Genomic DNA, 27084 nt, shown 5'->3' on the forward strand with positions numbered 1-27084 from the left:
TATAATTTTTTCTTTGTAGTCAGGCCCTATTTTGGTTCTATAGTATTGCCTTTTGGCTTGTCTAATTGCGTATTTGTATTTTCTTTGATTGTGTTTCCATGCAGTGAGTGTTTGTGCTCTTCATTTTTTCCATGCTCGTTCAAGTCTCCTGGATTGTGTGTTCAGTTTTTTTTAGTTCTTCGTTGTTCCATGGTATCGCGTTGTGCCTACGTGAGGTTCGTGTTTGTAAGGGTGCTATTTCGTCTAATATGTTTTTACATCTTTTATCCCAATCCGTGAGATAGTGTGTGGAGTCGGTTTGTGTAGTCCATTCATTATTGTATATTTGTTGCCTGAATGTTTCTGAGTCTATTTGGCCTCTTGTGCTGTAGGTTGTGTGTTCTTGTATACAATATGAGCCCTTTTTTACGCCGGAGTAGGGATAGGTTTAGTTTGTAGTGATCCGACCATGGTGTGTTTGTCCAATTGAAGTCTGATAATATTAGGTTCTGGTCTGTGGACAGTTTGTGTGACATGAGGTCCAGTGTATGTCCTTTGACATGGGTTACTTGAGTGTGTGGCCATTTAAGGTCCCATAAGTGGAGGAATTCCTTGCATTCTCGTGCGTTTGGTGGAGTTTGGGTCTTCCAGGTGAAGATTGATGTCTCCCAGTACTAGTATGTTGGGGCTGTTACACAGGTGTTTGATATGAAGTCCATGAAGTGTGATTGGCAGTCGTTCCAGTTGCCTGGTGGTCTATAAAACAGGGCACAGTTTAGATGGTCAAGGAGGGTAGTGTGGTGGATTCTAATTGAGGCGATTTCAAGTTGGGGTGTTTTGGACTAGGCGGTGGTTACGGTGGTGAAGTGCTATATTTTATGAACCCCAGAGGGAAACTGTCTTTGGTATGATGTAGTTTTATGGTGAGCATTTTTGAAAGACTGAGATCATACTCCACATACCCTGGCTTAGTGAGGTTCATTCTTATCATGATATACGCAAAATTAACACATTTGGAGAAATTTTCCCTATAGAAAAAGGAGCTGGAATTAGCAGCTTGAATTAACAGCTTGAAACAGTTACTCATCTCATAGCTAAATGCAAAGTGCTAATGGCAGAAACTTTCTGTTCAGAAAGGCACAGTAAAGTGGTATGTCTCATCCATTGGAAACTTTGTAAACACTACAATATCATGTACTGAAAAATAATTGAGATCATGACTCTAAGAGAATTACATATGAAGAATGATGATCACCTGAAACATATCAATTCCAACCGATAAAAAGCTTAATGCAAGAAACACAAGAATAGTCTTGGTTAGAAGTGTTTGTTCCAAGCCATTATTCTATGAATCAAGTGGTTAAGCAGAAGATTTTAAAATATTAAGACATTTATTCAGAGACCAAGAAATCTAACTGGCTAAATCCCACAGTGTGAAAATATGAGCATGCATGGAGTAGCGAGATTTTGGACAGCTGCATTTAAAACAATAGCCGAAAACTGTGAATTTGCATTTGTTTGCATGCAGCTGCTTAAAATATGAAAAACATTAAATAATCGGGTTGCTACAGTCATATCATATACAAGGCAATGCCTATTGATGATCCAGCCTATTTAGATTAATTCAAGGGCAGTTAGGAGTTCTTGCAATATGATTAGGCAAAAACCTCTAATGGTAAAAGTTTTTTTTTTTAAATTTCTATTATAATAAATGTAACAAAAGTAGTAAATAGCAAGAAGCCTTACATGCATTACTACCGTAGATGTCACAAACCGCATATAAACAACTTTGAATAAGTAAATAGACTCTTAAAAGCTAAAGGAAGGAAGGCAGGGGATTAGATTATGGGAAAGGAGGAAAGGGAATGGGAGTACAAAGGAATAGGAAATAAGGGGGAAGAAAAAAGAGGGAGGGCAAGAAAAAAATCAATCGAGCAAAATTCTACATTTTTTTTGCAGTGGGGCAAGTGGGGAACCAATTGAAAAAACAAAATCACTTCAACTCATAACAGGTCAGAATTTATCAAAGCTCAAAAGCCAGTCATAGAAATAACATTAAGCCAACAGTGCATAAAACGTAACAAATTGTGCCAAAAGTTTGAAGAATATACAGAAAACCATAACTCACCCCAAAATGAACATGCAAAAATAACAGCAGCAATAATAATAATAAAAAATGCAGGGCTACCAATTTAAAAGTAGCGTTATCCCACAGTGACAAAATTTAACAGGAAGTCGGGGTCAAAATGAAAGGTAGGAGTAAAACAATCTGCAACTTTTACTGCAAAGTGAGAGAGCAGCATTTCCAAATGCCAAAATGGCAGCTGCAGTCAAATAGAGCATCAGCGTTGCTGCTGGTTTTAAAGCTGCATTTTCTCATGATAATAACTTAACTGACGAAAGATCAGAGTGAAAGTTAAAAATAAATTAAATTAAAACTCAAACCTGACTATAATGGCCATTTTAAATGCTTAATCTGAGACAGGATGAATGGACCTTGATTAGTGGATGCAGCCACTGGAAAGCTCCAGCGTGTAATTTCAGTCACCAGGCCTCTCCGTAACTCATTGACGGATGAATCAATCCAATCTGGTGAAAGGTGCCCTCTTCCAAATTTCTCCGATTTAAACAGTGTTGACAAATGCATCAAACTGGACTAGAGAACCCATGTAAACGGGTTTCATAATCAGGAGATATGATCCTTCCACAAGAAAATTCATCAGGTAAATTTCCTGGAATTAAGAGCAATATGGAACACCCTAATGGTGTTAAAGATTGGTTGGCCAACAAAATTGTTTTAGTTCAAGTAGCCATTTACTGAATCAAATAGGAAGGAGCAAGGAGACTATCAGAATGTGGAACTGGGAGCTGGATCTTGGGGCCACATATCAGACAGTCAGGGACAACTGCCTGACAGACAAACAGTTGCTCTACAACCGCTTGAACCACCTCTTCATCCATGGCCCACTCAAGAGTTTTTTCAAATGTGGGGCACCCCTTTGATAGATCTCTTAACAACATCATTTTTGCTCAAAGATAGGAACACATGGCAAACTAGCCCCAGATGCCCCTCTCCTAGGTTGTAGACTTCTATATGCATATCCTCCCATACTTCTTATAGTTAGAATTCTCCTGAAATTCAGACAAGACCAGAGAACAATGATTTCATAGTTCCCTCTTCTGGAACATTCCATAAGTCCCATGAAACTGGAGTTTTCTCCAGTACTGATCATGCAGTCTTCATTCTAACCTCAAGTCCCTAGCCCTCACAACTTGGACATTGAGAAGATAACTTTTACTTCCTTGAACCTGCCAAACTGTATGGAAAAAAAATCATTTTACTATCACCTTTCCTCAATAATTGGTCACATGACAGTCTTATTTTTGTGTATATTTACTTGACAATGGTACAAAGTTAAACATAGTGTCTTCCTGATTTGAGTGATGCACAACTTTGATGATCTGATGAAAGGTGGTTTATCAAGCGTAATAGTAATTGAGGTTTAATATTTTTTTATTTGCAGTTTTTAACATTCAAAATAAGGAACAATTAATGACAGGTTTGAGATATTCCACTGATTTTCAATAAGTCTGGGGACTGTGAAGGCCATTCCAAAACCTTCATCCTTCTTTCCTTTAAGTATTTCATGGTTGGTTTGAGGTATATTTTTAGATACATTTTCTGGCATATCAGATTTGCACATGTTCTTAGTTATACTTATTTTAAATTATAAACTGCTTTTCTGTGCATATTACTGGGGAAGCAGTATGTAAAACCTAATCTAAACTAACATTTTCAGCTTCACTTTCTTCTCTAACTCTAGGACCTTTTCTAGAGTATGATAATTTAGTTGAATTAATTCATCTACCCACACAGTATTTTCTGTGTCACTGTGCCATACAGCCCCAAAGCATAATAGATCCACCACTGTGCTTAATGACTGGAAAGGTGTTCTTTTCTTTAAATATTTTGCGCTTTGTTCTTCAAATGTATCTTATGTGATTATGACCAAACAGTAAAGTTTTCATTCATCATTGCAAAGTCCCTTTGTTTCAAAAGTTTCAAGCTTATTAATGTTTTCTTTTGCATGTTTTAGACAATCCTGATGAGGTTATAGAAAAGGTTTCCTGCTAAGTCTCCCATAGCAAATCATTGTTTGCTATGGATCTGTGGACAACTACTCTCATGTTAAACTTTTTAGCAGATTTGCAGTGTCTCTGGGTTCCATTTTGCAGATATAACCAATTTTCTGGCAGTTATATCAGATTTTTCTTGGTCTTCCAGATCTTGCCTTGATTTTAACAGTTCCATGTAACTTTCGTTTCTTAACAATATTTTGACAGTTGAAATTGCTAGTTAGAAGCATTTAAAGATTTTCTTAATGACTTTTTCCTATTTTGTAAGACAGAATTGTCATTTTTTATGAATGCTCACACAGCTGTTTAAAAGATCCATGGTTGTGATGGCTATTCTGTCTACTTTCAACAAGCTGAGAGGTTGAAAGGATTATAGTATTTATTCAGGCATGGAATTTTCTTCACCTTATTGAAGGGTCTCAAAGAGCCCTGTTTACTAAGCTGTGTTATAGGCACGTTAGCATTTTTAATTCATGTTAGCGTTTTTAACACGCGTTAACCGTGTATGCACCTACACGGTTAGCGCGCTAATTGTAGGCACGTTAAAAATGCTAAAGCACTTTAGTAAACAGGGCCCTAAACATTTTGGCTTCAATAAAATGTTTAAAAAAGTAGCAATGAATCTATGAAAGGGTGTTCAAATTTTTGTACCTTCTCTATTCACTCTATTTTTCAGTCTTAAAATAAGCAAATGGTAATTTTTGCATTAGTGTTCAGAAAGATGTATTCATCTTTATCCAAAAATAGATGACCACGTATCAGAAAATGCACTAATACAACAATCTCATAATTTCCATAAAAAAACCACTTGAAAATTGCAAGGAGTATCAAACAGAAGTTAATGTAAATATTTAATGTGTGAATGGTAACTCTCAGTATCAAAGCTGTGGTGAACCACACCTATGGCTTCATGGGCCAAAGAGATTTAAAGAAGCCTAAACGGCCCTTTTCTCATGAGCCCAAATACATCCTACCTAAATAAAGATGGTGTCCCCAAAATAGGGGGAGGGGCAGGAAAGGATGCTGGCAAATACTTCACTAAACAAGAACAATAGTCAGTGGAAATCCACAGGAAATTGAGTGTGGCGTTCCCTGTTGGCTTCGCCATCTTGAGAGGCAGCAGACGACTGAGGCACCACTCCCTAAGCATCATTTGGATATCGAGGTTCCAAAAGAAGGATTATTTTCTGAAACAGAGCTCTATAGAATCGCTATTTAGGGTTCATTTTGACTTCATTTTCAGATAAGTTTATTTCCATTGAGTCATTGGTGGGAGAGGGCCAGTTAGATATTTCTGAGGTTTTGCCTGTAGAATGGGGGATTTTGAGTTGCCTTCAGGGAATCCTTTCCAGGAATGATTGATAACAGGGAAACCTGCAACAACAAAATAAGACCAAGAGATTTATCTGACTTCATGCCTGCCTAGTGATTATGTGGCTATTGCTGGGGCAAGAAATTATGGAAGAGGGGGTCGATTTGTCCTTGGTTTGTTTGAAGGCCCTGAATTGTACTTGGGTTTCTTGTTTTTTTTTGTTTTTTTTTGTTTTTTTTTTTACTTATAAGGAGGTTTTGGTGGTGTGGATTCATTCTCCTTGTTTGCTTTCTGTTGCTTTGTATTATTGCCCTCCCTCTTTGTTGACAGTTGACTGGGATAGGATTCAGCAAGATATTGCTGCTTGGTTATGCATTTTCCCAAAATATTAGTATTGGGTGATTTTAATGTGCATGCTGATAATTTGAGAGACTGTAGAGCTCTTCAATTTCTTCAGTATGTGTAGCGTCTGGGGTTTCAGACGTGCATTCAGGGACCTACTCATAATGGTGGTCATACATTGGATTTTATATTTTTGGGGAGAGGATTCGGGTTTTTTTGATAAATTTTTCCCTTTGTGTTTTGTTAACTTGGACTGATCATTTATTGCAGTGTTTCCCAAGTCAATGTTCTGGACTATACCTTTCCATTCAAGTTTTCAGGATATCCACAATGAATATGTATGAACTTGATTTGCATACATTGCCTCTATTATATGCAAATCTTTCTTGCATATTCATTGTGGATATCCTGAAAACCTGACTAGCAAAGGGTACTCCAGGACTGGACTTGGGAAAACACCGATTTATTGGTTCCTCTTGTGTTGTCTTTAAGGGGGCTCTTTTCAGGTGGAAGGTAAGGATGGGAATCTAGTTAGGGATTTTACAGTGGTTGATTTAAATACTTTGTCTCTTCTCTGTGAAAGGTTTCCAGAAGGGTTTTCGAATAGGTCAATGCATGAACAGCTAGGGACCCGGGATGATATATCATGTTCGGTTGTAGATAATATGGTTCCAAGTAGGAGGGCTGGATCCAGTTAGGAGATAGGAAAAATCCTTGGTTTCATGTAGGTTTAAGTTTATTAAGGTGACAATTGAGAGCAGAGCATAAGTGGCAGAGGTCTCATGCAGAGATTGATTGGTTTGCTCTTTGTGACCAGCAGTGTTTTTATTTAATGCAGATTAAGAGGGCCAAAGTGGATTATTTTCATGGTTTAATTGAGCATGCTCCTAATCCAGTTCAAAAGGTTTATCAGATTCTGAAAGGAATGCAGGTGTGGGAAAGTTTGCCTAGACGCTAGAGTTGTTATGGTCCTATTTTTTGCATAAAGTGGAGATATTGAAATGTTCTATTGCTGAAAATGTACCATGTGGTGAGGGTGATGGTTCAGGTAATTTGGAGAGAGAGTCATTGGTGGGAGTGGGCCAGTTAGATGTTTCTGAGGTTTTGCCTGTAGAATGGGGGACTTCTGAGTTGCCTTCTTAGGATGTTTAATCTGCTTTTGTCTACAATTAAAGATGGTTCAGCTTTGGATGTGGTTCCTTTAGGTTGGATAAAGAATCAGCATCATGAACTTTCTTGGATGATGTATGTAATGTTAAGGAGGGGTTTGGAGGAGGGTCAGGTTCCAGAAAGATGGAAGAAGGCAGTAGTGCAGCCGATTTTTGAAAGGTGAGGGTAAGGATAGTTTGGATGAGACGAAATGTATACCGATTTCTAACGTGTGTATCCCTGCAAAATTGATTGAGAAGTGGGTCTTGAGCCAGCTGATGGACCATGTAAATAAATCGGATGTGCTTAGTCCTTTCCAGTTGGGGTTCAGAGAGGGGCACGGGACTGAGACATTGTTGACTTTATTACTTCGTAATGTTATGAAGCATTTGGATGCTGGGAAAATGCTTAGCCATTTATTTATTTATTTGTTACATTTGTATCCCACATTTTCCCACCTATTTGCAGGCTCAATGTGGCTTGCATAATACTGTAGAGGCGATCGCCATTTCCGGTAGTGAAGCAAATACATAGAGGAGTTGTGGACGAATAAGGTTCATGTGTTGTAGACACATTGGGGAATCGTAGAGAGGAAGAGTTGTGTAGAGTCTATTACAATCTTTGGTTTCGTTGTGTTGCGAGGTTTAGGCACTTAAGTTGGGTCGGTTGGGTATGCCTTTTTGAACAGGTTGGGTTTTAGTGATTTCCGGAAGTTCAGGTGGTCATACATTGTTTTCACGGCTTTTGGTCGTGCGTTCCACAGTTGTGCTTATGTAGGAGAAGCTGGATGCAAAGGGTTGATTTGTATTTGAGTCCTTCACAGCTTGGGTAGTGGAGGTTTAGGTATGTTCGTGTTGATCTAATTTTGTTTCTTATTGGTAGGTCTATGAGGTCTGTCATGTGTCCTGGGGCTTCACTGTAGATGATTTTATGGACCAAGGTGCAGAATTTGAAAGTAATACGTTCTTTGATTGGTAGCCAGTGTAGTTTTTCTCTGAGGGGTTTGGCGCTTTCAAATCGTGTTTTTTCCAAATATAAGCCTGGCTGCTGTATTTTGGGCGGTCTGAAGTTTATTTATGAGTTGTTCTTTGCAACCCATGTAGATTCCATTGCAGTAATCTGCATGGCTTAGTACCATTGATTGTATCAGGCTGCGAAATGTTTCCCTCGGGAAGAAAGGTTTCACGTGTTTGAGTTTCCACATTGAGTTGAACATTTTCTTAGTTGTAGATTTAACTTGGCTCTCAAGTGTAAGGTTACAGTCGATAGTAACGCTGAGGATTTTCAGGCTGTCTGTGATAGGGAGGGTGTAGTCTGGGGTGTTTATATCAGTGGGTTTGTTCATGTTGTATTGGAATGAGAGGATGAGGCAGTGTGTTTTATCTGTATTGAGTTTTAGCTGAAATGCGTTTGCCCATGAGTCCATGATGTTTAGGCTGAGTTTGATTTCGTTGGTGATTTCTGTCAGGTCATTTTTGTATGGTATATATATTGTGACGTCGTCTGCCTAGATGAATGGGTTGAGGCCATGGTTGGATAAGGACTTGGCTAGTGGCGTCATTAGGTTGAAGAGGGTCCTTGAGGTACGCTGCAGTCGGCTTTCCATGGTGATGAACTGTTTGAGTTTGATTTCACTTGGTACGTTCTAGTGGTTAGGAAACCGTTGATCCACCTAAGTATGTTTCCACCAATACCAAAGTAGTCTAGGAGTCTTAGTAGTATGTTATGGTTTACCATGTCAAATGCACTGAACATGTCGAATTGAAGGAGGAGTATGCTTTTACCTGTTGTCATTTCCTGTTTGAATTTGGCCAGGAGTGTAATGAGTACTGTCTCAGTGCTATGGAGGGGGCGAAATCCTGATTGTGATTCATGTAGGATTGAGAATTTATTTATGTAATCACCGAGTTGCTTGGTTACCATGCTTTCCATCAGTTTGACTGCTAGCGGGTTAGATGCTACTGGGCGGTAATTGGTGAGTTCGCTTGTCTTTTTCTTGGTGTCTTTAGGAATTGGGGTGAGTAGGATATTGCCATTTTCCTTAAGGAAGAGACATTGTTGGAGTAAGTAGTTTAGGTGGGATGTGAGGTCTGCTGTGAAGCCGTCGGGGGCGGATTTTATTAGGTAGCTGGGGCACGTATCCAATTTGCAGTGAGTGAAGGAGAACTTATGAATTGCCTGGGTGACTGTTTCAGTGGTGAGGATGGTGAAGTTTGACCAGATTCGGTCTGGGTATTCTCCTGGGGTTGGGTCCAGACCGTTGATGAATTTTTGATATCAGTATTGTCAAGAGGAAGTGTGTTACGTAGATTTACAATTTTTTCATTGAAATATTTGGCAAGTTTGTCTACGGATGGGATGTCTGTGTTGGTCATGGTGACCGAGGTGGTATCTAGTCATTTGTTTATGAGTTGGTATAGTTTCTTCGTGTCTTTGTAGTCTGGTTCTATTTTTGTTCTGTAGTATGACCTGTCTTACTGCATATTTGTATTTTCTTTGTAGTTGTTTCCAAGCGTTGAGCGTGTGTTCGTCTTTTATTTTTTCCATGCTCTCTCTCGAGTTTCCTGGATTGTGATTTTAGCTTTTTCAGTTCGTCATTGAACCATGGTATCAAGATACGCCTTCGTGATGTTCTTGATTGTAGTGGTGCTATTTCGTCTAGTATGCTTCTGCATCTTTTGTCCTAGTTAGAGAGGTAGTGTATGGAGTTCATTTGTGTTGTCCATTCGCTATTGTATATTTTTTGCCAGAATGTTTTCGGGTCTATTTGACCTCCTGTGCTGTAGGTTGTGTGTTCTTGTAGATGGTGTGAGCTCTTCTTCCGCCAGTTTAGGGTTAGGTTGAGTTTGTAGTGGTCGGTCCATGGTGTTTCTGACCATTTGATATCAGCTATTAAGTTTTGGTCTGTGGACAATTTGTGTGAGATGAGGTCGTGTGTGCCCTTTGACATGGGTTGCTTGTGTGTGCTGCCATTTGAGGTCCCATAAGTGGAGGAATTCCATGCATTCTCGTGCGTTAGCTAAGTTTGGATCTTCTAGGTGGAGATTGATGTCTCCTAGTAACAGTATGTTGAGTTGGTTGCACAAGTGTGTGAAACAAAGTCCGTGAAGGTTGGCTGGCTTTCATTCCAATTGACTGGTGGTCTGTAGAACAGGATACAGTTCAGGTGGTAAAGTAGGGATTTGCTATGGATTCTGATTGAGGCAATTTCCAGTTGGGTTGTTATGGACTCAGCTGTGTGTTCGGTTATGAAGTGGGATCAATAGATTAGTGCTATGCCTCCGCCTCTCTTTTCGTTTCTGATCCAGTGAGTGATTTTGTAACCTGGAGGACATAGGTCAAGGATTATGGGGTCCTTTTGATCTTGGATCCAGGTTTCATTGATGAAGATTAGGTCCAGGTTTTCTGACATGATCCAGTCAGTTACTGTAGTTGATTTGTTAACAACAGATCTGGCGTTGATGTAACCCACTTGAATTTTTTGGTATGGGGCTTCTATGTTTGGTGTTGTGTGGATTTTTGTTGTCGTTTCTTTGGTGGTTTGTGTTTGGTGTGACCTTTTTTTTTTTTTTCATTCTGTTGATGTTGTCCCCATATTGGAATTTTCCCTTTGTTATGGGTGTTGTCAGTCTGTTGAGGTATTGGTGAGTTTTGTTCCCATGGGAACCCTGATCTGAGACCTATAAATGACTGGTTGCTTTAGATGGATGGTCAGGAAGAAATAAAATGATTTTGAATGTGGCCAAAACTAAAAGCCTGTTGGTTGACTGGACATTTGCATTGCCCTACAATTTTGCCTCCAATTTAGAAGGACAGGTTAGTGTGTCACACTTTTCATTATTTGAGGGTAATTTTGGATGCTAATCTACAGTTTGAACAGCAAAATTTCTCAGGTGGTGCAGTCTGAATTTTTTTTTTTTTTTGTATTGAGAATGTACGAGCCGTTAAACCCTCTTTGATAATACCACCTTACGTATGTTTTACATTTGTTGGTTAACTTCTAAACTTGTTTATGGGAATATAGTTTATTTAGGAATTACGTGGTATTTGTTTAAAAGATTGAGAACATTACAAAATGCAGCCATTAGTCTGCTGGGAGAAGTGAGAAGAAGAGATCATTACCCCTTTATATGATCATTTCCACTGGTTAGTGGTGATCAGCCTTTATATAAGGTTTTGACTTTAGTGCACAAGGCCCTATATAAGGGCTCTCCTTCTTACTTAGAATCTATGATTAATCTTTATAGGCCCGGTACAGTGTTTAGATCAGCTAATGTTTTGTTGTTGCTCTCCCGGATTCGTCCCTTGCCCATTTGACGGTTACTAGGGCTAGAGCGTTTGTTGTTGGCTCTCCCGGATTCGTCCCCTTGCCCATTTGACGGTTACTAGGGCTAGAGCCTTTTTTTTTTGGCAGGCTTCAGTTATATGGAACCAACTTGCAGTTGAGGGTGGAGGAGGCCTTTCAGCAATTTAAAGTTAAGTTTGAAATACTTTTTTTTTTTTCCTGGGATATTTGGCTTGTCCTAGCTGATCTAGAGAGATAGTAGTTGGAGATCTGCAATGACTTTCATAATATGAATTCGTTTTTAATCGTTATGTATGTTCTATTTGTGTACTTTCCTATTTTCTATGGCGTTCATTTTGTATTTTATGTGATTTATTATTTTATATTGTAAACCACTCTGATTTGTAGAAGAGTGGTATATCAAGTTTTTTAAACTATTAAAAACTATAACAGTTTCATTCTTATATTCCGCAATTACCTCAAGTAAGTATTTTGTTTAGGCAGATGACATTCCAGCTCATTTTTGAAACAGAAGGGCGCCCATCTTCCGACACAAATCGGGAGATGGGGCTGCCTTCTCTCAGGGCCGGCCAATCGGCATAATCGAAAGCCGATTTTGGCCAGCCTCAACTGCTTTCCGTCGCGGGAATGGCCAAAGTTCAAGGGGGCGTGCCAGCAGTGTACCAAAGGCGGGACGGGGGTGTGGTTAACAGATGGCCGTCCTCGGCCGATAATGGAAAAAAGAAGGGCGTCCCTGACGAGCATTTGGCCGACTTGGTCCCTTTTTGTTCACGACCAAGCCTCGAAAATGTGCCTGAACTGACCAGATGACCACCGGAGGGAATTGGGGATGATCTCCCCTTACTCCCCTAGTGGTCACCAACCCCCTCCCACCCAAAAAAGCTAATTAAAAAAATATTTTTTCCAGCCTCTATGCCAGCCTCAAATGTCATACACAGCTCCATCACAGCAGTATGCAGGTCCCTGGAGCAGTTTTTAGTGGGCACTGCAGTGCACTTCAGGCAGGTTGACCCAGGCCCATCCCCCCTCTACCTGTTACACTTGTGGTGGTAAATGGGAGCCCTCCGAAACCCACTGTACCCACATCTAGGTGCCCCCTTCACCCTTTAAGGGTTATGGTAGTGTTGTACAGTAGTGGGTTTTGGGGGGCTCAGCACCCAGGGTAAGGGAGCTATGCACCTGGGATCAATTTGTGAAGAAAAAAAATTAATAATATATGGAAATCATTTTTTTAAAGCTTAAAATGCTACAGTAGGTCATGCCACTATTTGAGATTATCAATCAGAGGAAGGGGAACACATACAAATGTGCGAGAACTGATGTTCCTCAATCAATCATGCAATATTATAAATAGGAACAAAAGAAAAAGTGATGTGGAGAGAAAAAGAGGAAAAAAGGAACCGGAGGCGTCAGAAATAAATCAGTAAACAAGCTATCAGGTCTCTTATAGCGCATAGCTATTTCAGACCCCTGAGCCTCCTGAATGTCATTAATCATTTGCCTCTCCGGAACCCAAACCTCTATATATGTGTTTTACAATCTTTAGTATCTTTATTAATTTTTTTACTTATTATTTTATGTAGTCTGAGTGAGACCTTAAAATATCAAAGACAAAAAATAGAGACTACTTATCCCTGCATTTGCAGCTTCAGCACTGAATCAAAATGGTTATGACTGCCCGACGCTGATATCTTGATGAAAACAGTGTTTTGGTCAAAAGACCTGCTTCCGGGGACTGCTGAAAGTTGCAATAACTGAAAAACATATAATGAAATAAAACATGAAAGCTAAATATCTTCACATTACACTAAACAATAACCCATATGTTGTATGGCATCACTTACTTGCGGACGACATACCGGCTCAGATTAGTCAAAATGGACAGGCTCTTTTTAACTCTCCACATCACTTTTTCTTTTGTTCCTAGTTATAATATTGCACTATTGGAGATTAAGCATTTTCAATTGGTTGTTCAATCCCTGGTATTATTTGCATAGCTTATTGTAATACTGTTTATTTAGCTTTACCTAATAAGCAACTAAGGTTGCAAATTGTATAAAATGCTGCTGCTGCTAAACTGATTTTAGGAAGGGCAAATGGGTTTGAGCACATCTTCCATATGTAGACTACTTTGATTGTAACCACAGAAAGGCGGTATATCAAATCCAATCCCCTTTCCTTTTCCCTCCCATTTCTAAAGATATCTCCATTGGCTCTCTATTAAGGTGAGCATTACTTTTGTCTTCAAAATATTGTATGCTTTGGTCCCCAACTACTTGAAAGATTGTGATTTTGTATTGTCCATACTAGGAATCTGAGATCAACTCAAACAAAATTGTCATTTACAGAAATCTAGAAATAGGGCCATCTTTGGGAAGAGGGATAGGATTTGATACACCACCTTTCTGTGGTTACAATCAAAATTGGTTTATGTATTATATACAGGTACTTAATATATGAAGAATTAAGTGACTTACCCAGAGTTGCATGGAGCTGCAGTGGGAGCTGAATCCAGTTCCCCAGGTTCTCAACCCACTGCACTATTACTATTATGAGTAGAGAGGTGTGGTAGCCGTGTTAGTCCACTTTTAAAGGTAATCAATAGAAATAAAACAAAATGAAACACGGAAAAGAAATAAGATACCTTTTTTATTGGACATAACTTTTAATACATTTCTTGAAAAAAGGTATCATATTTTCTTTCCGTGTTTATTTTGTGTTATTACTATTATAGAATTCTCTGTCCCTGGACGTTAAGAATGCTGCTGATTATTTGATTTGATTTAATTTGGAATTTATAATCCGCATAACCATCAAGCTGTAGACTGAGAACAATCCAAGTTAGAGATTTCATTGTAGAAAACTGGGCTATTTAGAAATATTTGTAATATTTTATCATTAATTTTTTTGGGTCTTGACTGTATGTCTTATTCTGAATAAGTTTGGCCTTACATTTTTATATATGCTGCATACTATTGTATGTTCTTATGGGACTTATTTATGAATTGTGATGTACTTGAACTATTGTTATCTGCCTAGAACCTTCGGGTGAAGCAGAATATAAATGCCTACATTAATTAAATTAAACATTTTCATGGTTATGATCGGAAAATGTGTGATACACAGCATGTCAGGTGTTCTTGAAGATAATCATTAGAGCATGCCTCCTAAAGTCCATATTTGTTGTTAATCTTCACTACTGACAAGTTCCTGCCTCTACATAGTTCATACAAACTTTTATACAGTTTTACTTAGCATCAGCTTATGTACAGTTTTACATAATTTTCTTTCTCCGAGGACAAGCAGGCTGTTTGTTCTCACTGATGGGTGACGTCTACGGCAGTCCCTTCAATCGGAGATCTTCTCTAGCAAAGACGTTTGCTAGCCCTCGTGTGTGCACGCACACCGTGCATGCGTGACCGTCTTCCCGCCCGAACTTGCTCGTGTTTGTCAGTCTTCTTTTTTTCTCGCTCGGGACACGGCTGTGTTTTTGTTGTTCTGTTCCCTGAGGAGACCCTCACGCTTTTGCCGCGTTCTTCCGCTTCGGAAGTCTTCTTTTTATTTCTAAGTTTATCGCGTTGTGTGTTTGTTTACAAAAAAAAAAAAAAGAAACCTTTATTTTCAAGTTTGTTTTTCCCCCGTCAAGTTTCCTTTCGCTTTCGAAAGCGGCCCTGTTGGCCGCCCGTATGGTTTTTCCCTTTTTATTTTTTGGTGCCCTTTGCCATCATTGTGGTTTTTGACTTCGCCGGCGTGATTTTTCCGCCCATGGTCATCGAAGCCTCCCAGCGGCTTCAAAAGTGCACCCAGTGCAACCGGGTTATCTCGCTCAATGATAGGCACGCTTCGTGCTTCAGGGTCTGGGGGCTGGGCAACCGTCCTCAGGCCTGTAATCTGTCTTCTGTTGAAGAAGAGAACTCAGGTGCGAGATTGGCCCAGTGGAACGTCCTTGTTCGGGGCCTCGCCTGGTGTTCGACGGTCACAGTAATCGAGGTCATTGGCCGGTGCAGTCGACGTCTGAGGTACCGAGGTCATCGACCGGTGCTCCAGCGTCTACGGTACCGAGATCATTGTTGGTACTGATGTCGTCGAGGGTACCTCTTCGTCAAGAGGCAGGTGAGGGCTGTCCATTCCCCTGCTTGGATGTTGGTGTGCTCTCGAGTAGTTTCTCCCCCTGCCTCGAGGGCTCCTGCGTACAGCCCCCCCCCGGGATCGACCTTCTTTGGACCCGGCCCCGAGGAAGAGACGTTTGGATTCGACGTCCTCGTCGGTACCGGGGAGGGTTCTGGTGACATGCTTCGTGTGAAGGCAAAGAAGCATCGGCACCGGTCACCTTCCCGACGCGGTACCGAGAGCTCTGGGTCGCCGAAGGATTCGGCACCCACTAGGCATCGACGCCGGGAGGACCGCTCACCCTCCATTCAGGAGGTGTCGATGCGCTGTACCCTGGACAGCCCGGTACCTCCTCCGCGCTCCGGACAGATTCTGAGTTCGTCGCCTGTGCCGGACTCCCAGCCTTTCTCGACAGCTGCTCTAAGCGAGAGTCTCCAGGCCATCCTTCCAGGGATCCTGGAGGAGCTGTTGCGCCCTTCTCCGGTACCGGGGGTGCTTGCACCGCTGGTGCCGTCGAGTGAGGTGACGGCTGGCCCCTTGCCCGTCGTGAGGTCTCCGATGCCGGTACTGCTTGCGGTGCCTGCGTCGGCTGCCTCCCAGGCAGACTCCCCGACGACATCAATGGAGGGAGCTTCATCGCCGCCGAGGCGGGAGTCTGCTTCTCGTCGTTCCCACCTTGGCCATGTGTCTATGAAGTCGAGGTGGGCACAGCTTCGGACTGAAATGCATGAACTGGTGTCCAACACCGATGGTAAGGCCTCGTGGGAGGCAGAGGAAGACGTCAGATATTTCTCAGATGAGGAGTCTGACAGTCTTCCTTCTGATCCCACTCCCGCTCCTGAAAGACAGCTTTCTCCTCCCGAGAGTCTCTCTTTTGCGGCCTTTGTCCGGGAAATGTCTATGGCCATTCCTTCCTTGTGGTTACTGAGGATGAGCCAGGGCTGAAATTTTGGCTTTTGGGACTGTCCTTCGCCACCTAAGGAATCGTCCACAGTAACCCATAGCATCATGTCTTCAAGAAGATGCTGCTGGAGAACTGGAAACGAAGCCGCTAACTATCCCCACATTCCCAAGAAGATTGAGTCCCAGTATCAGATCCATGGGGACCCGGAGTTGATGCGACTCAGTTGCCTCACGACTCTGGAGTTGTGGATCTGGCCCTTAAGAGGTCAAGAGTTTCTAGGGAGTATGCTTCGGCGCCCCCCGGCAGAGACTCTAAAACCTTGGATTCTTTTGGGAGGAAGGCCAACCATTCCTCAATGCTCATAGCCAAAATCCAATCTTACCAGCTCTACATGAGCATCCATATGCGGAACAATGTGCGGCAGTTGGCAGACTTGGTGGATAAGCTCCCGTCTGAGCAAGCCAAGCCTTTTCAGCAGGTGGTCAGGCAGCTGAAGGCGTGTCGTAAATTCCTGGCCAGGGGTATTTACGACACTTTTGATGTCGTGTCCAGGGCCGCTGCTCAAGGTTTGGTGATGCGCAGACTCTCATGGCTGCGTGCCTCCGACCTAGAGAATAGGATTCAGCAGCGAATTGCGAATTCTCCTTGCCAGGGGGATAATATTTTTGGTGAAAAGGTCGAACAGGTGGTAGAGCAGCTCCACCAGCGGGACACCGCATTCGACAAATTCTCCCGCCAGGCACCTTCAGCATCTACCTCAACTGGTAGACGTTTTTATAGCGGAAGGAGGACTGTTACCTACTCTTCTAATAGGCGTAGGTACAATCCTCCCTCTTGCCAGCCTGCTGCCCAGGCCAAACCCCAGCGCGCTCGTTCCCGTCAACAGCGTGCAACTCAACAGGCCCCTGCGGCTCCCCAGCAAAAGCAAGGGATGGGCTTTTGACTGACTCCAGCAGAGCATAGCCGAAATCAAAGTGTCCGTGCCGGACGATCTGCCGGTCGGGGGAGGTTAAAAGTTTTTCACCAAAGATGGCCTCTCATTACCTCCGACCAGTGGGTTCTTCAAATAGTCCGGCTATGATTTTCCCTCAATTTGGTTTCAAAGCCTCCAAATTGCCCACCAGGAGCTCAGTCCTTCAGCTTCCAGCACAAGCAGGTACTTGCAGAGGAACTCTCCGCCCTTCTCAGCGCCAATGTGGTCGAGCCCGTGCCACCGGGGCAGGAAGGGCTGGGATTCTATTCCAGGTACTTCCTTGTGGAAAAGAAACAGGGGGGATGCGTCCCATCCTAGACCTAAGGGCCCTGAACAAATATCTGGTCCGAGAAAAGTTCAGGATGCTTTCCCTGGGCACCCTTCTTCCCATGATTCAGGAAAACGATTGGCTATGCTCTCTGGACTTAAAGGATGCTTACACTCATATCCCGATACTGCCAACCCACAAACAGTATCTTTGATTCCGTCTGGGAGCACAGCACTTTCAGTATGTGTGCTACCCTTGGTCTCGCCTCCATGCCCAGGGTGTTCACAAAGTGCCTGGCTGTAGTAGCGGCGTCTCTACGCAGACTGGGAGTGCACGTGTTCCCTTACCTTGACGATTTGCTGGTGAAGAACACCTCTGAGGCAGGAGCTCTACAGTCCATGCAGATGACTATTCGACTCCTGGAGCTACTAGGGTTTGTGATAAATTATCCAAAGTCCCACCTTCTTCCTGTTCAGAAACTCAAATTCATAGGGGCTCTGCTGGATTCTCAGACAGCTCGTGCCTACCTCCCGGAAGCGAGGACCAACAATCTTCTGTCCCTTGTTTCTTGGGTACGAGCGTCTCAGCAGATCACAGCTCGGCAGATGTTGAGATTGCTCGGCCACATGGCCTCCACAGTGCATGTGACTCCCATGGCCTGCCTCCACATGAGATCAGCTCAATGGACCCTAGCGTCTCAGTGGTCCAAGCTAGAGGACGTAGGCCTGCTGTCCACGAGTTTTCTTCAGTCCCTCCATTGGTGGACAATTCGGTCCAATTTGACTCTGGGACGTCCTTTCCAAATTCCTCAGCCTCAAAAGGTGCTGACGATGGATGCGTCTCTCCTGGGGTGGGGAGCTCATGTCGATGGGCTTCACACCCAAGGGAGTTGGTTCCTCCAGGAACAAGGTCTACAGATCAACCTCCTGGAGTTACGAGCGGTCTGGAACGCTCTAAAGGCCTTCAGAGATCGGCTGTCCCATCAAATTATTCTAATTCAGACAGACAATCAGGTTGCCATGTACTATATCAACAAGAAGGGGGGCACCGGAACTCGCCCCCTGTGTCAGGAGGCTGTCAGAATGTGGCTTTGGGCTCGCCGGAACGGCATGTTTCTTCAAGCCACATATCTGGCAGGCATAAACAACAGTCTGGCCGACAGATTGAGCAGGATCATGCAACCTCACGAGTGGTCACTCAATTGCCGAGTGGTACGCGAGATCTTCCAAGTGTGGGGCACCCCCTTGGTGGATCTCTTCGCCGCTCAAGTCAATCACAAGGTCCCTCAATTCTGTTCCAGACTTCAGGCCTACAGCAGACTAGCGTCGGATGCCTTCCTCCTGCATTGGGAGGAGGGCCTCCTGTATGCCTATTCTCCCATACCTTTGGTGGGGAAGACTTTGCTGAAACTCAAGCAGGATCGAGGCACCATGATCCTGATCACTCCCTTTTGGCCACGTCAGATATGGTTCCCTCTTCTTCTGAAATTGTCTTCCGAAGAACTGTGGAGATTGGAGTGTTTTCCGACCCTCATTACTCAGAACGAGGGGGCGCTTCTGCATCCCAACCTCCGGTCCCTGGCTCTCAGGGCCTGGATGTTGAGAGCGTAGATTTTGCCTCCTTGGATCTCTCAGAGGGTGTCTCCAGAGTCTTGCTTGCTTCCAGGAAAGATTCCACTAAGAAGAGTTACTTCTTTCTATGGCGGAGGTTTGCCATCTGGTGTGAGAGCAAGGCCCTAGATCCTCGCTCTTGTCATACACAGATCCTGCTTGAATACCTTCTGCACTTGTCCAAGTCTGGTCTTAAGACCAACTCTGTAAGAGTTCATCTTAGTGCGATTAGTGCATACCATTACCGTGTGGAAGGTAAGCCGATCTCGGGACAGCCTTTAGTTGTTCGCTTCATGAGAGGTTTGCTTTTGTCAAAGCCCCCCATCAAACCTCCTACAGTGTCATGGGATCTCAATGTCGTTCTCACCCAGCTGATGAAACCCCCTTTCAAGCCACTGGATTCCTGCCATCTGAAGTACTTGACCTGAAAGGTCATCTTCTTGGTGGCTGTTACTTCAGCTCGTAGGGTCAGTGAGCTTCAAGCCCTGGTAGCTCATACTCCTTATACCAAATTTCATCATAATAGAGTAGTCCTCTGCACTCACCCTAAGTTTTTGCCAAAGGTGGTGTCGGAGTTCCATCTGAACCAGTCAATTGTCTTGCCAACATTCTTCCACCGACCGCATACCCGCCCTGCTGAACGTCAACTGCACACATTGGACTGCAAGAGAGCATTGGCCATCTATCTGGAGCGGACACAGCCCCACAGACAGTCCACCCAATTGTTTGTTTCTTTTGATCCCAACAGAAGGGGAGTGGCTGTCGGGAAACGCACCATCTCTAATTGGCTAGCAGATTGCATCTCCTTCGCTTACGCCCAGTCTGGGCTGACTCTTGAGGGTCATGTCACGGCTCATAGTGTTAGAGCCATGGCAGCGTTAGTGGCCCACTTGAAGTCAGCCACTATCGAAGAGATTTTTTTTTTTTTTGTTACATTTTTACCCCACGCTTTCCCACTCCTGGCAGGCTCAATGCGGCTTACATGGGGCAGTGGAGGGTTAAGTGACTTGGCCAGAGTCACAAGGTGCTGCCTGTGCCGGGAATCAAACTCAGTTTCTCAGTTCCCCAGGACCAAAGTCCACCACCCTAACCACTAGGCCACTCCTCCACTCTGCAGGGCTGCGACGTGGTCATCTGTCCACACATTCACATTGCATTACTGCCTTCAGCAGGATACCCCTTCGCGACAGTCGGTTCGGGCAGTCAGTGCTACAGAATCTGTTTGGGGTTTAGAATCCAACTCCACCCCCCTAGGCCCATTTTTATTCTGTTCCAGGCTGCACTCTCAGTTAGTTGGTTAAGTTAGGTCAATCTCAGTTATGTCCTCGCTGTTGCGAGGCCCAATTGACCATGTTTGTTGTTTTGAGTGAGCCTGGGGGCTAAGGATACCCCATCAGTGAGAACAAGCAGCCTGCTTGTCCTCAGAGAAAGCAAAAGCTACATACCTGTAGAAGGTATTCTCCAAGGACAGCAGGCTGATTGTTCTCACCAACCCACCCGCCTCCCCTTTGGAGTTGTGTCTTCCCTTGTCTTTGTCTTTGCTATTTACTTGACTGACGAACACGAGCGAGTTCGGGCGGGAAGACGGTCGCGCATGCGCGGTGTGCGTGCACACGTGAGAGCTAGCAAACGTCTTTGCTAGAGAAGATCTCCGATTGAAGGGGCTGCCGTGGACGTCACCCATCAGTGAGAACAATCAGCCTGCTGTCCTCGGAGAATACCTTCTACAGGGTATGTAGCTTTCGTTTTTTTTCCTATTCCATCCTGGTTTTTTCTTTTTCACATACACAGACCCTGAAGTACCCCTCGCCACATTAGTTTTTTCCTTACAATTTCTTATCTTACCTCCTCCCTGCTGCATCTGGTTCCATTGTTCATTGTTTTCCTCACCTCTGATTTCAGCTAGTCTGAGGCTGCTGATCATAGCATTCTTCATTTCCTTGTTTCACTCTGTGGTGTTGTACAATACCCTAGAGCCTTTCTTCTGTTCCCTCTTCACCCTGTATGTCAGAAATCACATAACTAAAGGTTACAGTGGCACAAACTGCTTCAGAATGACCAGTTGCAAACAGTAAGGCCACTGACCATACTATACAGTACTTCATTTATATTACGGAGAAACTCCAGTAAGGCTAGAGGAAATGGGTCACATTTAACATGCAACTGATAAGAGTAAAGATAACATTGCCCTAGGCCAGGGGTTTTCAACCTAGTCTTCAGGACATATCCAAGTCAGGTTTTCAGGATATCCCAGTGATTCCCAAACGTTTTCACGTCACCCTTCGTGTCTGACATCCTCCAACCTCGGCCTCCCCCTCCCCAGCCACAAAGGTCTCCATCTTGTTATCTGCAAAAATATATCAGTGCTAGGGTGTCCCTATAACCAGCCCCTCCAAATAACACCCTGATTACAATTTATAACAAATTACTAATCTACCTATGAAAATCTGTCTACGAACTTCCGCAAACTACTGAAGACCCATCTCTTTAACAAGGCTTACCACAAAGATCAACCTATGTGAATATATATAACTCCTCCACACATATTCAGAACTGTCTTAGAATATCTGCTTGTAATACTACTATCATGTATTATCATTATCATGTTACCAAAGATTCTTCTGTAACACTAAATGTCTATTTTCTAATATATTTCCATTACTCATGATGCAGAGCCGGTGGTGGGAGGCGGGGCTGGTGGTTGGGAGGCGGGGATAGTGCTGGGCAGACTTATACAGTCTGTGCCAGAGCCGGTGGTTGGGAGGCAGGGATAGTGCTGGGCAGACTTATACGGTCTGTGCCCTGAAAATGACAGATACAAATCAAGGTAAGGTATACACAAAAAGTAGCACAAATGAGTTTATCTTGTTGGGCAGACTGGATGGACCGTGCAGGTCTTTTTCTGCCGACATCTACTATGTTACTATGTTTTCCTAAATGACATGCATTTGTTTTCTGTCTAGTGGAACTGGCTATGATAATGGATCGTCTCTATGGTGGAGTCTGTTATGCCGGAATCGATACAGATCCTGAGTTAAATACCCAAAAGGTGCTGGACGTGTTGCTTTCTCCAATCAACAAAGCTATATTGCTGCCATTAGTGCTCGGTTTGTTCAACTTCAGCATGGCGATATTGATAAACGAGTAAGTTTTTGTTGACTCTCTTGATTTTGTTTTTGCCAAACTGTGTATGTTGGCCTCCTAGAATATTATCAGGGTGCCCACTTCAACAAAAAGCAGTGTAAGCCCTGGCCATTATGAAGTCATTCAGGTGGTTGCCTAAGGTGTGCTGTGGAGCATGAGAGCATGCCAGGGCTGCATAAGGCAGTGCTCCACTTAGTCACTCAAATATCAAATAACGCAGACCACAAATTGATGTGCTCTGCACCACAATAATAGTTTACCTAAAATAAAAAATAGGCAGATGTCAAACAATCAGGGACATTTATGGCAAGGCAGTTTAAATGCAGGGCAGCTAAAACTTTATACACAGACTCCTCCTTCCACTTCTGAGTGGAGTGGAATGGGTAGAAGTGAATCATTGTTTACTCTTTCCAAAAATACTAGGACTACGGAGCACACAATGAAGCTACTAAGTAGTAAATTTAAAACAAACTGTAGAAAATATTTCTTTGCTCAATGTGGAATTAAACTCTGGAATTCGTTGCCAGAGAACGTGGTTAAAAGCAGTTATCTTAGCAGGGTTTAAAAAGGTTTGGCTAATTTCCTAAAAGAAAAGTCCATAAGCCATTATTAAGATGGACTTGGGAAAATCCACTGCTTATTTCAAGAGTAAGCAGCATAAAATCTGTTTTACCGTTCTTGGATCTTGCCAGGTATTTGTGACCTGGATTGGCCACTGTTGGAAATAGGAATACTGGACTTGATGGACCTTAAGTCTGTCCCAGTATGGCAACGCTTATGTTCTATTGAGAACTGTTGAGTTCTCCAACAGAGTATATTTACACTCCAGCTACACAGCAGCAGATGTCATCAGAATTAAATATTAACAAAGAATTGAAATCCTTACAATTGTTCAGCCATGAAATGCTTTTTCTTGCCATCTTTGAGGAATTGGGAGGCCATTTAGATACTTAAATATGCACTGGTAGTTTGGGAGGCCAGTACGATACTCCATTAAGTGCTAGTATTTTGGTTCAGGAACTGTAGCAGTTCCCTTCTCCCAGCTGGTTATTTGGGCTCTGAACAGACTCTGCAATATTTTGACTAATAGTTAAAGATGCCTAGTGGTATAGCACAGGTTAGACACAGGTACTCTCTTCTCCTTCTAGTGTCAGCCCAGAGATATTGAGTGGATCCTCAATTTTCAGACTCGCATCATAGGCAAAACCTCAGGTCAGAGGTCTGTTTGACACTTCTGAGTCCTGTCTTAAAATAAATAAATAAATAAATAAATAAATAAAGCTTAAAGTGTGTTGATTGGATTAGTATAAACACTGCTAGAAGTATTTCTTCTAGGCCTAAAAGGCTTGGAGACATCTTGTTGGAGGGCTGTCCCTATCATGTAGTCAGGGCTTGGAAGGCAGAAGCCAACAGACAAAATTCAAGTTAGGAGATCCCTTATATATTTTTCTAACTTTCCCTCCAGGATTAAATCCTCTGCCTATCTTCTAATTTCATCAATTAGGGCTTGCACACTCTCATTTTCTTCTGGTTATTGACATGGTCCTTGAGCTCACTAAAGAATACCCTTCTGCCTGACAACCAGTGAGATCATAAATTTCTCTTGCTTTATATTGAGGAACCTGATGGAATTTTCCTCTGCACAAAGTCTGCCAAATCCCAAAGATTCCTACAATAGATTTTGCAGGTTGACTGTTGCTTCTAAATTACCTCCATAAATTATATTACTGACTACACCTATAAATAGCAACATTTACACAAGTTGATTTCAGAAACCTGATATTTACAGGTATAGATCTAGATGCAGAAATTTCAAGAAGACATGTTTTGGAATACACTATAGTGTCATAAATTTCTGCAACAGCTTTGCAACCGCTCAGATGTCTAATTTATATTCATTTCTCAGATCATTTGGACCTGGGTTCTCCACCATTGGTTCATGGGGCAATTGTGCTAATTGTGTCTTAACACCACCTCAAAAATTCAGTCAGATTCCTTTTTTTTTTTTTTTCTTCCTTTTAAACCGCAACCAATGAGAGAAATTCCTTTGGAGTGTCACCTTGAAAAATTTTAAAAGACCTCAATATATATTACTCTCAGCCACATCTCATTACTTCAGTCATCTCAATTTCAGGCACTTCTGTCTCTCATATAAAGTGTCATGAATGACAAGATCAAGCACACTTTTAGGCAACTCAGGTGTAGGCATGTTTCAGGGGTAGATTTTGGGCAAAGCATAGATGATTTACGTGCAGACATATCTGCTGTCAAGTGTAAATGTCCACAACTGCATTTTAACCACTATTTCTGCAGCTTTGAAGGGTAACTTTACAAAGACACGTACAAGCCTATACGTCTTATAAGTTAGACCCAAAATAAGCACCTCTTTACCACCTAATCTAGATATCCTGTTACAAACTTAGCATATGGTTTTGAAAGAATATTTTAGATTTGGAAGATATTGTTTTACTTGACTTGTGCTATATTTACAGAGTTTTTGAGAGCCTATAGAAATATTTTAGATTATATGTATGGAGGATAATGTAATAGTTTGCTAGTTAGAAGGTGCATGCTCTGACCTGGATACTGAGCTTTTTGTAAGATACCTAGAACGATATGCAAGAGTGCATGTTCATTGAGAATGGTGTGTTTAGAAAACAAAACATGAAAAAAAAGCAAAGCACCCCAATGTCGCAAATTATGCATTGCTGCAGCCAGGAACATTGCAGGCTCCTGACTGCAGCAAGCCGCAGTTCAGGCCCGCTATCTGGTAAAAACCAGTGGTGGGATCATTCAGTCTTACCGGGGGTTTCTCTGGTAGTCTAGTTGCTCCCACTCTGTTAGCTCGGTATCAAAATGGCACCTATGATCCCTAGCAGGCAGTATCACAAGGGGTGAGAGGTGCCATTTTGATGCTGGGTGTTTAGAGGAACAGAATTGACATGGGATCATTACCAGCAAAAGGGGTCTCATCTTTTCAAGTACTAGAGTTTTTCAACCCATCCAACCCATCCAATCAGGTTTTCAGGATACCACAAGGAATACACATGAGAGTAGTTTATGTTCTGTCTCCCTTGTATGCAAATCTCTCTCATTCATATTCATTATTGTTATCCTGAAAACCTGACTCGCTGCATGTGTCCCAAGGACTGGGTTAAAATCCCCTGTCCTAAACTACACAAACATCCACATGAGAAGTTTGTGTACACTCTGGGCTGCAAACAGGCTCTCGCTCTTTATTTTTAAAAATAATAGAATCCTTCAGAAAAACCTGTGGAGCTGTCAGGATCTCCTCAACACTCAACAATGGACAAGTTCTTATAAAGCTAAACAGCCCTGAGCTAGGGGATTGCCCAGTTGTGTGTCTGTTTATATTCTACTTCTCAACAGAAATAGTAAAGTTGCTTACTTGTAACCAGCATTTTCTGTAGACAGAATTTAATTGGGCACTCAATCCCCGCCCCCCACCTCATCGAGAGCTGCATTACTTTCTGAGCTATGGAAATTAGCTGAGGAAACTGTTGCCATGAGAAGGGTTTACTCCTGCTGGAATTCTGCATTAAAAAAAAAAAATCTGCACACAAAATTTGCTAATTCTGGAAGTTTTTGTCATATTCCATAGTGTCCCCACAGATCAATCCAGAGATTTGTGGGTTATGTCCCTCTACCAGCAGGTGGAAATATAGAGAACTTCAGAGGTTTACTATATGTGGTCATGTGCAGTCACTTTAATTTCAGTATTCTCTCTATATAGCAGGTGGATGATCATATCTGTGCAGCTCTGGATTGATTGGCTCCTGGCCTGGTCCCCTGGGTCTAGTCGAGCTTCTGGGGTCTGAGGTGTCCTGGTCTTGGGACTTGGGTGCACACCTGGTGGTGCCAGGTACCTCCCTTCCTTCCCCATCAACCCATCTTCTCTGCCTGACTGGGGTTTGTGGTTCTCACTCTCCTGACTTTAAAAGGAGTCTGAGGTTTCTTTTGCTCCAGCGTCCTCTCCTGCCTTAAAAAAGAAAAAATGCCGTTTGAGCACTGTTTAAAAAAAAAAATCTCAGTTTGATTTGTCCAGCACGGCAAGCTCATGCTGGTTTGCAGTACCAGCTGAATGGTGTGAGGACCGACTTGGCATGTGACAGCGATTCCCAAGGGGGTGAATAGTCATTATCCTACCTGCGCTGGTGGGGCACAGTAAAAAGCGGCTCCCAGTGTGGGAGTCACTGGACTGCTGCAGTTTCCGGTGCTGGAGATCCACTGTACAGCCCAACTCCGTGGAGCGGTGTGCTCCTTCCCTCCCGGCTCATTTTGGTGGGTGCAGGGCAGTGAGGATTGAGGGCGCCATCTTTCTTGCCACTCCACATGGCAATGCTTGAAGCCCTAGCTATCCCTGAGGCCTGATTGCTTGCGATTCAGGCCGTTTTATATGTAGGCTTTTCAGAAATGTTACTGGGGAACTCGGGTGGATCACTCCCAGTTTCTTCATATTTGATATTTAACGGCTTCTAAGAAAGGAGGCCTGGGGTGGTTTGCAGACTCCTGTGGGAGTCCTCGGGTCTCCCACAGCTTTGAGTCTCCCGCAACTTTCCAGGGGCGAGGTCGGAGACCTATTTGTCCCCTGAAGCTGGTCTGCGGTAGCGAGAGCCTTAAGCTGCAGTTTGGAAAGTACTGTCTATCTGAAAGTTTTCTGGTAGAGATGCCTGTCCTTCACTAGGTGATTTACATTAAGAATATTTCTGGACCCTCCTTGAGGAGGTTCAGGGTGTGTGTACATCATTAATGGAGGGGAGAAAGGGATTAGGGATCCTACTCTAGGTTTTTCACTCGTTCCCTCTTCCCCTTTCTCAGAGCATGGCAGT

General features: G+C 43.0%; 1 protein-coding gene across 1 annotated transcript in view; it reads left to right on the forward strand.

Annotated features, from left to right (window-relative positions):
- The window catches only part of CPEB2 (cytoplasmic polyadenylation element binding protein 2), a 226951-nt gene that overhangs the window by 185891 nt on the left and 13976 nt on the right, over positions 1-27084 (forward strand). The window contains 2 exon segments of the mRNA XM_030191195.1: positions 22054-22122; positions 22125-22234. Coding sequence (XP_030047055.1) covers positions 22054-22122; positions 22125-22234 — 179 coding nt within the window.

The sequence above is a fragment of the Microcaecilia unicolor genome, chromosome 2, assembly GCF_901765095.1.
Source record: "Microcaecilia unicolor chromosome 2, aMicUni1.1, whole genome shotgun sequence".
Lineage (NCBI taxonomy): Eukaryota > Metazoa > Chordata > Amphibia > Gymnophiona > Siphonopidae > Microcaecilia > Microcaecilia unicolor.